The sequence below is a fragment of the Phymastichus coffea genome, unplaced genomic scaffold (genome assembly GCF_024137745.1).
Source record: "Phymastichus coffea isolate CEN01 unplaced genomic scaffold, Cenicafe_Pcof_1.1 PCOF00029, whole genome shotgun sequence".
Lineage (NCBI taxonomy): Eukaryota > Metazoa > Arthropoda > Insecta > Hymenoptera > Eulophidae > Phymastichus > Phymastichus coffea.
Genome location: NW_026706840.1, coordinates 1863267 through 1876942, shown reverse-complemented (window position 1 = coordinate 1876942; position 13676 = coordinate 1863267). Strand labels below are relative to the sequence as shown.

Sequence of the window (13676 nt, the reverse complement as noted above, 5' to 3'; positions counted from 1 at the left end):
TTCCCGGCGAAGTTATTCTTCATCCCTTCCGATATCTCCTTGAGAGATAGTAGCACTTGGCTGAGTATATCGGTGGGTGGAGCCTTCTTCTCGCCATCAACTGCCTCCAGGCTCGGACTAGGTGTCGCCCCCGAGGGCGTCGGCGTGTAGACGACCTGGTGCGACACCTTCTCGAGCACTCTCTCCATACGGTCCAACCTGTCGCTGACCTCAGGTTTATCATTAGACATTGCTGCCACCTTGCCCTTACCGCCCTTGCTTCTATCGGTGCGAGGGTGGTACGCTAACTCCAGGTATAAGGTTGACTGAGGGTCTGGTACCACCCGTTGTACCCTTCGCTAGTGTAAGCTGTTCTGGGCCGCCATGGCCAGCGCATTCAAGGTCCGTATGGAGTTTTCTTGACCTTGAATGTCCGGGAGAAGGTTGGCGTATAGCAGGTCCAATTGACTATCAGGCGTCATCTGGGGGTTTAGCCGCTTCATCAGGCCCATCATGTTAGCGACGTAAACATTCACTGGTTCGTTGGGGCCATGATATCGGCTCTGAATCTCCTTCATTAGACGCTGTTGCTGCTGCACGCTGGTCCCAAACCACTCTCTTGCGTCCATCTCGAACTTAGCGTAGGAGAGCCATTCCTTCCTCATCGCCTCGTACCAGGCGAGGGCGGGACCGACGAGTAGCTCTGATACGGTTAAGAGCATCTCATCTTCCGTGAGTCCTGCGCCATTCCTCAAGTTGTCCAGCCTAGACAGGAAGGTGTCGATACTTGCATTGCCCTCTCCTGAAAACTTCAGTTTCCAACCTCGGACAATGCGACCAACATCCCTTGTAGTCGACCAAGGGTTTGTTGTCTGCTGGGATGACCACGTGCTCGGCGGGTGGTTATTCACTTCAGCATTAACTCCACTGAGTTGATGCTGTCCACCCTCTCCGAAAGGGAGCGTCCGGCGGGGGGGGGGGGGAGGTCCTGCCAGTGGCCCCCGTGGGCCTCTATCCGGGTCCAGCTGGGGTACTTTGAGGTAACCTGGTGTCGTAATGGTAGGTGAAGGTATCCTGGAATGCTACGCTCCTACGCGTGTTCTCTTGTTGACGCATTTCGCTGGAATTATTCGCATTGTCTTGCTGTACATTTCTGTTTTCGGCATTTTCCAGTGCGCTCATCCTGGCAGACAGGTCGTCCAGTTGGCTCTTAACATTGCTGCTGTTGTTGTATATCTGGTCTAATACCTTCGTTAGACTCGACACATTCACTCTTAATGAGTCTAGCAGCTCTAACTTCTTCTCATTCTCTCTGGACCAGAAAATGAGATCTTGAATCATCACAGCGAATGTCGGCGGGAGTTGGAATTGGCTACCATCATTAGCCGTTATCGTAATATACTTATTACCGCTCGTGTTCTCGCCGTCGTCCAGTACGTTTGTGATGTTTATCGCTGTTTCTTGAATCCGCGATATCACTTCCGCACACTGCATTAGCTGGGCTAGCGGGTGTTCTCCTTCTGCTGTGTGTTCCGCGCGTAAGGATACTATTAGCTCCGAGCGTAGGACTGCCCTTCTTGCCGGATTGCTATGCTGGTTGTCGACTTCTGCGAAATCCGCCGCAGAGTAGTCGCCTAACAACCAGTTTTGCAGTCGTCCAGCTCTCGAGAGCTTATTCCCGCTTATCTTGAGCACCAGGTGTTCGAGGTACTCATTAATTTCCTCGTCTTGGAGCGTCAACACCCAGTCTTCTACCTCTTTTTGAGTGCGGTCCATTGTCATCTGTTAGTTGTTTTGCGGCTAATTTTAACGAAAAGTTACACGCTTGTTTCACGCGTGATGCAAGTGCGAGTGCTATATTAAAAATCAGTAAACAAGCGAAAATTTTGACTTGACTAGCCGACGGTAGGTTTAACAAAGGGCATTTAATGTTGTATTTACCGAAAGACTCTTTGCTCGTTATTGCGCAATATAATGATCCTGCCTATCAGGCGCACTAACTGTTTGTTAGCGCGGCTATGTTGGTTAGTATCTAAAATATTATAACGAGCGTCTATGTGCGTAATCACCAATAACCGCAGCTAACAATATTTAAAAATTACATTTACGTTAAGACAATACGATATCAAATAAAATAACCAATTTCAATTTCTTTTGTTTGAATGTTGCCGGTGTTAGTTTTCCCCGGGCCAACGGGTACAATATTTATTTGCTGCAACTTTCAAAACTTATTGGTGTTTACGCTTGGCTAAGAGTCGTTCGGTCGCACTCGCACGCGCTTACAGCGACTGTTTACAATTTATCGTCGCTGCGGGCCTTCGCAAGCTAACTAACAGAGAGGCTATGTTTCCTATGTGGCTTTTAATACAAAGTGCGCACAACAACACTTTGATTGCCACCTAAGTCGCTGGTTGACTGAGCGCAAGGTCAATGTTTAGAACAGGCGTTTTGAACAATCATAAACACATTAGGTTCTTTTACGTTGGGCGCCATGTAACGGGGTTAATACCGTTTATTTAATTTACGATCGTATCGAAGAGCGCGCCTGATTACCTATACGTTCAAACACGAAAAACCGGAGAGCAGGAGGGAACGGATATCAGTCAACCAACTATCTACTATTGAAATAAATACGATGAAATTCTAATCAATATCACATGCGAGAACATTTATTGCCTCTTAATATTACACTGTATTCAGCCCGCGTGTTTATGTTTACATGCCGCGCACGATAACAACATGCAGTGTCGGATCGCTCGCCGCTCTTTGTTTGCCGAGATAATACATGCACGTTTTCTATCGAGTCGAGAGATTAGTTATTTAACAATTCTGTCGTGATCGCGAAATTAAGCTGGCCAGCTTACCTTGTTAGCAGTTGTACGATAACACGGAAATAAAAGCGCTCGCACCCTAGTTGCGGAAAAGTCAGTCTTTACGGTGAGGTATCTCGCGTTTTCAGTTTCGCCCTCGATGGTGAAACTGCTCACTCACGCACACTAGCACGCACTCCTCCGTCAGGCTATGGCACAGCTCGTCCCTCATTATCTCTGCGCTCTGGAAAACTCGGGAAAACTCTCGTCCTTTTTGGTAGCAGCTAAGTGCGCGGGTTCTAATCCAGCACTCCTGGCTAAGCGTGCCGGTAGCTAATCCTCTACTGGTTTATATTCGTACGCGCGCGTTTCGTTACGTCTCGTGCCGAATTCCCTCAATACATTTAGCCCCAACCGGCAGGTGCTGCCCTCGCCGGCAGCCGCATGGTTGGCCTGATAGCGCTAATATGATGTTTACCGTCACAATGCACATAAAACATTGTGAAGAAAAACACCTGTGCGTAAGACGCCGTAAAGAAAAACACCTGGTACTGAAAGCAATTCCCTTGCTTCTCTATCCTAAAAATTTTTAGGGGTAATTATCCTAAAATTATTTTTTCACGACGTTTTAACCCTTAACTTCCACACTTCATTTTGGCCACGTAACTGCTCGGTGAGGTAAATCTAGCCTAGCCCGAAAAATATCGAATAAATCAGAGAATTTTAGATATTTTGCTATGAATATTTTTTCTAGTATATTTCAAACCTTTAACTACAAAAAAATATTCAGGTTAACAATTTTTCATGTTACACACACTGAAAAAAATTGGTGAAAAAAATAAATAAATTTTATTTATTGTTAAAAATTGTCTGGGGTAAATCTACCCCACATAGCAGTTAAGGGTTAAAAGTACGACTTATTTTCATGACATTTTAATAACAGGGTTTTTTTTCATGGCCTTTTATAAATACGTGTTTTTTTTCACGGCATCTCGAGAGAAAGGGATTTTTTACAACGTTAGTCCATACAATACTTTTTTTTATGGCGTTCTCATGAAACTGTTTTTTTTTACCGCACTTAAAGAGAGGGTTTTTTTTTCAAACTAGTTTTGGGCGTGTTTTTTTCATAGATACCGACGATATAGTCATTATATTAAGACGATTTTCTTTCAAATTCAGTTTTTACTCTCTTGTACATCCTTATCTCGTTCTCTTTCACATTGTTTTTACTTTCGACTGCACATTTGACACCTCGGTTTCCGTCAGTTTACTCACTTGCTTTATCATGCTCTCACATTCCTTATTTAATGAAAAAAGAACAGAACCTTTTTTAATGTAAAGAACATATATGCTTTTATTATTATAAAAATTTATGTATAACTAATACCATTATATTAATAAATTAATAAAATTTAAATATAATTGTGTTATTAGTATAATGGTATTAATTATATATAAATTTTATAATAATAATAACATATCTATTTACATTTAGTTTATTTTATTCTTTATATTGTAAAAAACATAATGAGAGAGAGAGAGAGAGAGAATAAAAAATAGGTACTTACAATATTGATGGTAGAGGTGTCAGCGGCATCCGAATCGTTACAACTTCGTGGATGTCGTCGTCTCACCTCAGTGTTCGCGGCTGCTCGACGACTTCGTCCACCGTTGCTTCAATCTGTGACATCATCACTCCGCAGACTTCATCTTCGAAAAGATCATAGTCCTCGCCTAATGCTTCCATAGCTTCGTCCAGTACGTCTTGCCACGGCCTATCGTTTGGCGAAAACAATTGTTTTAGCACTTGCTCTCTCACTGCACTATCGTCTTCGCGCTGCATCTTACTACACTAAACTTAATTTCACAACCAAAAAAATCACTATGACGTATCGTTGCGAGGTGATCGAAATTTATTCATTTTCGGAAACACTTGCCGCGCTTCCGTCATTGGTCGAAGAATTGAGAGTAGGAGTGGGAGACTACGCGACAGCACTGATTTTGTCGCGCGCATAAGACGATCGTAATTAGTGGTAGGAGTAGCTAAAGAAATAGCGATTAGTGCGGAGAAAAGACGCCAATGTGTATTAATACAGGATCGCGATAGCATGTGCGCTTTTTTTTTCTTACGCAACGGATGATTCATAGGTGGTGGCAAGCCGTTGGTAGTGACAAGTTGCAGCGAACGAAAGATCGGCCCTTTTCTGGGCCACTTTTTTTTCAAGTTGGCGAAGTTATACAATCCCGACAGTTAATTGATATCATCGATCAATATAAATTTAAAAACACCACTTTTCAGTGCTAAATTTCAATTATAGACAAACTATTTGTTCAATAAAAACATAATTTTTTATAAATCAGCACTTTTAAGTGCTATTCAAACGTATGTGCAAATATGTCGTAGCCGCAAAGGTAAGTACTAAAAAATAAACGTTTCAACAAAAAAAAAATAATAATTCCAAATTACGAATAAATTCAACCTTGTGTTTTTCTTTATTCTTACCCCTCCATTTTCAGCGAAACGAGCAGGTAAGTATAAGGTAAGTATTTTTTAATTAGTTAAAAAAAATATACTTAATTAAAATAGTTGATTTAATTTAGTGTACAAAATAATACTAAAAAATGATAATTTTTTTTTGTAATATACAGTTAGTACGCACTATCTTTAGAAAAAGCGACAATGGCTCAAACGATAAAGCACTGTCGTATAGATGCAAAGAAGACTAGGTTCGATTCTTCTGTATGTCTATTTTAAAAAAATTTTTTTTTCTTGTTCTTAAATGAATTTTAATAATAAGTCACATCTTTTTATTACTGAAAGATTATTAAGAGAACAAATACGATCAATAATGTTGCTAATTTTTTTTTCTTATTGAGTATTAGATGTAGACAATTACTTATTTATATGTACATTATCAACAAAAAAATCAACAGAAAGGACAGGTAATTTTTTCTTAATTAAAATAATTGAAATATCATTATTAAAAAAAATAACAACAATAAAAAAAATATCTCTAAAATCAGTGCGTATATGCGACAGTTTTAAATGACGTCACTCGTATAGAACGTTGAGTCAATTCCCCACGAGTTTTATGCTTTCCATATACATACATACGCGCACGCGCTCACGCGCGCGCGCATGTATATATATAACTTATAGCAAATTAAATGAATTTTTTATGGAAATGTATGGCATGTATAGAATTTTTTCTTAATGGAGGATGGAGAGGCGAAATCTCGCTACATACGCGTGCACGTGTATGTATAACTCATAACAAATTAATTAAATTTTTTTGTGGAATGTATGGCATGTATGGCATGAATGGAATATATGGCACATATGGCATGTATGGAATTTTTTTGAATGGAGGATGGGGGGGGGGGGGGGAAATCTCAATCGTTCGCTATAAAAATGAGCTGCATCTCATCAGTAGTCGCATTCGCATCGAGAGTGAACTAGTGTAAAGTGCGAAAGAAAGAAAAGGTGATACAAGCATTCTACAATGAGCTCCAACAAGATTGACTATAGATAATTATTTATTTTATTGTTTATAGATCATACTTTATATATATTTTTTTCAATATTTTTTTTATTTGTGCAGATTTGAGCAAGTGAGGCTGGATAGCTTCACGTCTTAATGGACGTGCGCACACGTACGACCAGCAGATCTTGCTGCGGCCGGTTTTTATTATACGGGGTAGCTCGATCGAGTGCGCTGTTTTGAATGTGGTATGGAAGTCTGTCGTTGGGAAGAAGGTGACGACCCTATGACGGAACATAAGCGCTGGAATGGCGGCTGCCTTTTCATTCGTAACAGAAGTTGCGGCAATGTGCCGATCGGATCGAGCCCTGTACCAGTACCTCCTTGAAAAAGTAGAGATGTTTGTGGACAGTTTAAGCTCGAGTATCGGACAGCAACAACGTGTGAAGAGCCAGCGTGCGCAACGACTAGCCCACCTACTGTCAATCCACCTTCGAGTACAGACGAGCCTGCGTTATCGTTATCGATAGAGAGCCTTGTTACAAAGCTTTTATCCGATTTACATTTGAATAAAAAATGTGCTTCGAAAACCATATCAAATGTAACTGTTGGTATGGTATCTGTTTGCGAAGAATTTGTACGCGGTTATAAGAAAAGTATTGATAAACAAAATGAAAAAATGAATAAAATTCGCGAAAGGGTTGAAAAGTCGCAGCGAGATATAGGCAATATTTTGCGTGAACTTGAAATTACCTGATGTAAGATATGTTTGGATGCTAGGATAGCTGTACTATTTTTACCTTGTGGACATATCTACCAGTATGTATTTTTATGTTAAATTTTATTGAATTGAAGTTAATTGGAAATTTTGGAAAAATGATTTTTTTGTTTCTTATATACATGGTGACCCATTTTAATCGCCGCAGCCGGATTACTCGGAACCTAAGCCAGATAGGGAAAAATGGTTCTGACAAAAGTTGTAGAGGGCAAAGCGGGTAACATAATAGAGCTAACGCTTTTGACCTTGACCTTACCTTCAAGGTTATTTCAAGGTCAAAGTGTTTTTTTTAATGAGAACCCCTATTTTTGACGTTAAATTCGTAAAGAGCGGGAAATTTTATGTCCAAAATGGCATTTAGGATATTTTTTTCATGACCTTGAGAAGGGAATTTCAAGGTCAAATGTTATAAAATCCTATGATTGCTATTTGCGAGCCGTTTCTCATGAATAGCAACCCCAATATTACAACGAGCTTGAAAATGTTGACCTTGAAAAGGTTTTTCTTACTTTTAGCGTTACCCAGAAACAACGACGTGAACGTAGTAAGGTTTGTTTCCTTTGAGGCGCTTGTTTCACGTGAGTCCCTTGCCTCTTGTTAACCTCGAAGCAAGTGTTCGAAATGACGACCATTTACTTCAAGACACATTGTCAAACGCCTTTGAAAATGGCGAACGGTTTCAACAAAGTTTGCCTCGGAATAGCAGTGCATACTCGACGAATCCTGTCCTGCATATCTGCTCTTGTAGTAGGTTGTTGCTCAAATAGAGCATTTTTTAAATATTTTTTTGCAGACGTGTCTATAATTAATAACGTGTGAATAATTACATTATCAAAATTAGTATTTCTGTAATTCGAGCGCTACTAATTCACATTTTTCACATAAAATAAAAAATAAAGAGAAGTTTTAGTTTTATTTACAATGTACGATATCGAGTACTTTTACAGTTATTATATCGGACAATTTCATAGACTTTAAATTTAATTTAGTTGAACTCGCGTTATTTGCATATAATTATATTTTATTTATATTGTATTACCGACATTCATTTATGATTCACTCATTGTATTCAATTTAAGTAATTTTAAGAAAGGCGGTACCTCGCTGAGTCGTTGAGAGGGTGTCGATTTCTCTCTTTGTAATCTACAGTCCACTCTATTAGCTGACGCGTTTCTCGTGGTCTCCTCATGGTTAACATGTGTTACCCCGACGGCGCATAAGCGGCGCAACTGAGCCACGACCACGTTATCGTGACTATCGCCTATGTTTTGGTTCACCACTCGTCTCATTTTTCCACTTTCCCTTTTTTTATTGTTTTTAAGATTAAGAGTGACGACTAGGGCAATAGTCGACAGTTAGTTAGCTGAGAGCCCTCGACGAGTTTGTACGCTCTCAGTCGTATCCTCTGTCAATTCATGAAATAAAATCTGATCATTCTGTCTTAAAATTCATAAATTTTTCCTATCAAATCACCTTTCGTACTGAATTAATTTTTATACGGAAAGCACAGTCATTGTGCCAAAAAAACATTGGTCCTTCGAGCCGGATTGCGAAAGAAGTTTGGTTTTGTGAAGTGACGCGCTCACGTTAGTGAAGTGAATTGCCAAGTTCGACGTGATCGTACATTCCCCTTATTGGTGCAACGCTTTACACGTTGAAATATTGCTGATTATTTGAACAGTTTCAATCACGTATGATATTGCAATTACGTGTGTTGGTTTGAAGCACACTCTATGGAATTTTGGTTTTGGACGTGCACACATATATGAATACATACATGTGACTACTGAATCACAGTCAATTCCACTAACTCGTGTTCATTAAGAATGCACTCGGCACCCTGTGCTGTTGTTTGGACATTACGCTCACTTGGATTACACAATTTGGATAGGCTAAGGTATGTGCATTGATGAGTTTATAGCTTAAGGTGTCAAGGTAATAAAGGCAAATATCAGTTTACTATGGAGGGTACAGAGTTGAGTAAACTTTTACGTAAATGGAAAATCGTTCGAGAGCATATAGATTCCTTTTCTACATTCGTTAAAGGCTATGATAAAGATAATTCAGAGCATTATATCCAAATTCAAATACGCCTACAGACTTTGATTGCTAACTTTTCCCGTCTTGATAAGCTGTATGATGAAATTAGTTTGCTTGACGGCGAAAATGATTACTCGGGGGGGAAGCGGAAAACCGAGAACGATTATTATGCCATTGTAGCAACGGCTCAAAATCTTATTGTGAATCCGCTTTCGCAAACAAACTCTAGCATTATACAAGCGTCTCATTTAAAAACTGATGCAACCAACTCATTGATTTCTACACATACAACCGGTTCAGTAACACCTACAAATGTCGCGAGAATTAAACTACCTCAAATTATGCTACCTAGCTTCACTGGTGAAATCAAAGATTGGCTAGCCTTCAAAGAAAATTTCGCCGCCGTCATAGGTCGACGCGAAGACCTTTCCTTCCAAAAGGGCTGATAGTAACGCACCTCCAACAAAAAGGAGAAAGCTAGACGGTCAATCATTCCTCACTACGGCGAAAGGGCTATGCGTAATTTGCTCCGAAGAACATCCGATTTATAAATGCGAGAAATTCGGCAAAATGACCAGGGACGAACGCTTTCGGACAGCCAAAAATGCTCATTTGTGCTTTAATTGTTTGAGAAAACATTCGGGTGTCGCTAGAGATTGCAAATCGGGAGTATGTAAGACATGCCGTCAAAAACATCATTCGCTGTTACATGACCCGGAAAAGGAGAAAAGGGTAAAGGGGGAGAAAAAAGAAGCATGACTATCAAGCTCTGATTTTTGCTTCAATTCAGTGACTTCTCTACCGAGTTTCCAATTAATGACGACCGCGTTAGTAGGCACCCTTGATGTTGATAATAAATTAATTCAAGCTCGTACTCTACTTGACACGTGCGCAACTGCCAATTTCATTACAGCCCGTCTTGCCAAAAAATTACGATTGTCAAAAATTAAATGTTGTATTTCTATAGGAGCGGTCAATAATCTTTCTACTACTGTTGATAGCATGATTACAATTACTTTCAGATCCTTACATAATGATTTAAAACGTACATTGAGTTTTTTAGTAGTGCCAAATATTTCAGATTCAGTACCGAACGATTTGATACCGAGAGAAAGACTCAAAATTCCCTCTTACATTCGCCTCGCCGACCCCGAGTTTCACAAACCTGCACCTGTCGATATGTTTATTGGATCGGGCACGACACTGTCACTCTTTTGTATTGGCACGATTAATCTATCTCAAGGCAACAATGATCTTATTTTTCAAAAAACCATGTTGGGATGGGTGCTAGGTGAAGGCTTGAATTTTCCCAAAACTTCCGCTCGCGGCGTCGCAAATAATTGCATGTTAACAGACTTAGAAAGTAGTATAGAAAGATTCTGGCTTATTGAAGAGATACCGGAGAAAGTTCAATTTTCAGCAGCGGAACATGAGTGTGAGGAGCATTTCAAAAAATATGTCACTCGAAATGAAGACGGTCGATATGTTGTAGCACTACCCTTTAAAAAATCTCCAGAGTTACTAGGTCAATCAAGGTCTATTGCAACGAAACGATTACAATATTTAATGTCTAAATTCTCAAGGAATGCGAATTGTAAAGAACAATATAATGCTGCAATTCAAACCTACATAGACTTGGGCTACATGTCAACAGCGGAATCATCAGATGACTCTGGTTACTACTTACCGCATCATGCCGTAATCAAATCGTCGAATTCTACCACAAAGGTGCGAGTAGTTTTCGATGCATCGGCAAAAACTACTAGCGGTTATTCATTAAATGATTTATTGATGACCGGTCCCACTATACAAGACAGTCTTTACTCTTTAGTTTTGCGATTTTGAACTTATACATATCTATTAATGGCTGATATTGAAAAAATGTTTCTACAGTTTCTTGTACGAAATGAAGATCGAAAATATTTAAAGGTTTTATGGCCGATAAATGAAGAAATAACTACACAAACTTTAAATACTGTCACAAGATTCCTTTGTTTATACTATCAATCTTAGGGAACCACCTAAATCGGTAACAAAAAGAATTGTTTTATCGAAAATCGCAAAATTATTTGATCCACTCGGTCTAATAGGTCCTGTCATTTTATAAAGAAAATTATGCAAGAACTTTGGAAACTAAAATTGTCATGGGATGAGTCGGTTCCGTTATCTCTGTTTTCCGATTGGCAAACTTATTGTAGACAGCTGAAAGCATTATGGATTCAGCGACGTGAGTAATGACGGTTACGGCGCTTGTATTTACTTAGTGTGTAATGATGGAAACGAAAATTATCAATCCGTTTTATTGTGCGCAAAATCACGTGTTGCTCCGCTAAAATTACTCACGATGCCTAGACTAGAATTAAGTACACTCTTGTTGGCAGAACTATACCATTCAGTAATTAATTCAATCAACACCAATATAGATTCAACAGTATTTTGGACTGACTCGGAGATTGTTTTGCATTGGTTTAACCCATTAACGACCAAAAAGGTCAGTTTTTGGACATATTTTTGATCGCAAAATTAATTTGTAAAACGAAACAATAAATTGATCCAGGGTACCATACTTTATTTTTTTGGGTGTGCTGAATCTACATCCGGGCTCAAAATTCAAAAATTTTGCTTACAGAATTAAATATGGCCGATTTTTTATAAAAAAATAGGGAAATTTTGAAAAAAAAAATTTTTTGGAAATTTTTTATACCATAACACATGTCAATCTCGAAATCTTTCTTTAACCATGAGTGCACAAAATTGTTGAACTTTAACAGAAAATTTTTATATTCAAAGTTTTTTTTCCAAAATGGCGGAAAAAATGCCAAAATCTGGAAAAAAAATGCGTTTTAGATTACTATTTTTTTCTTAAAAACTATGAGGTTAAGGAAAAAGTTTTATATAACAAAAATATCTTATGATTTGTCAAGGAATACTCTAAAATTTTTTCAAATTTTTTGAAAATTTTTTTTAATTTTTCAAAAAATGAACAGAATTGAAAATTTCACAAAAATTTCGAAAAATTCTGTAAAAATTAGAGAGTATTCTTTGACTAATTCTAAGACATATTTGATCTTATAAATTTTTCCCGAAAGCCTATAGTTTTCGAGAAAAAAATTCTCAAACAATTGTGGAAATTCTATTCAACCGTTTCAACTTTTGGAATTTCATAAGATAAGTTGGGGTGCAAATGTACGGGATTTCCATTCTCCATGAGGTTGGAGGAAAAAATCGTATTACCTGAGTATTACTTGAGTGCTTATAACATTTATATTTAGATTTTACTCTCAGCGTAGCCCATCTCTTCTCTTAGAAAAGTTTTACCAAAACCTATTTGGGCAGATCAATTGAAGTCGATAAACATAACAGTAGATAAGCAATGTATGTTCTGGGACACAAAGGAGCCGCCCGATGAAGATGTGAAGGTAGTGACACCTTTTAATTTATGGTCAGACCCCATAGTGAGTGTCTAAAAGGCATTTGATGTACCTTTGACACCTTCCGCGGGCCAGTGGGCCCCATGCTGAGTGTTAAAGGGCATTTGATGTTGGTTTGACACCTCGCGCGCGCCGCCAATGTATAAGGGATATGTGTATGTTCTGGGACACAAAGAGGCCGCCCGATGAAGGTGTCGCGATAGTGACACCTTTTAATCGCGATAAGGTGAGACCCCATGCTGAATGTTGCATTTGATGTTCATTCGACACCTCCGGCGTGCCAGTGGGCCCCTTCGAGGGGGCCAGTGCCCCCCCCCCTCCTTCGATAGTAGGACGCTTCACCCACCCACCCACCCACACAGGTTGTTAAGGTAGGATGCTGTAGAAGTCGGTAGGGTGTTTGGTAAACTATATGCTTATGCTGGCTGAGTGTGGACCCTCGGAGAGGGGGTAGCGTCTCTAGCTTGCTAGGCGCGTACGCCGTATAGTGCGGATGATGTTTTCACTCTCTCTCTCTCTCTCTCTCTCTATCCCTCTCTCTCGCTCTCCTTCGATAGTAGGGCGCTTATGCTAGCTGAGTGTAGGCCCTCGGAGAGTGGGTAGCGTCTCTAGCTTGCTAGGCGCAACCACCACCCACTCACCCACCTCCTACCTTTCGTCTGACTACTCCCTCTTCATCCTACAGCGCCGAGACCGCTGCTTTCAGCGCCACATAGTGCTTAAAAGCCGTGCTCGATTGGAAAAGAGCGCAGTCTTTCGAGACAGCCCGCTTCACTAGCTTTCTTAGCAGTGACAAGCAGTAGTAGTAGTAGTAGTAGTAGTAGTAGTAGTACTAGTAGTAGTAGTAGTAGTACTAGTAATAGTAGTAGTAGTACTAGTAGTAGTAGTAGTAGTAGTACTAGTAGTAGTAGTAGTAGTACTAGTAATAGTAGTAGTAGTACTAGTAGTAGTAGTAGTACTAGTAGTAGTAGTAGTACTAGTAATAGTAGTAGTAGTACTAGTAGTAGTAGTAGTAGTAGTACTAGTAGTAGTAGTAGTAGTACTAGTAATAGTAGTAGTAGTACTAGTAGTAGTAGTAGTATTACTAGTTATCCTACGTGCATTTTCATTACAATGGCTTCTATTTCTTATTTTGAAAATACAGTACGCGATTTAT

At 39.5% G+C, this 13676-nt stretch overlaps 1 protein-coding gene across 1 annotated transcript; it reads left to right on the top strand.

The window, feature by feature from the left end:
- The first annotated feature begins 10091 nt into the window (after positions 1-10091).
- On the top strand, positions 10092-10934 carry LOC131663022 (uncharacterized). The gene has a single exon (XM_058933077.1). It carries the CDS (start codon positions 10092-10094, stop codon positions 10932-10934), a length of 843 nt encoding a protein of 280 aa, XP_058789060.1.
- Positions 10935-13676: the final 2742 nt, after the last annotated feature.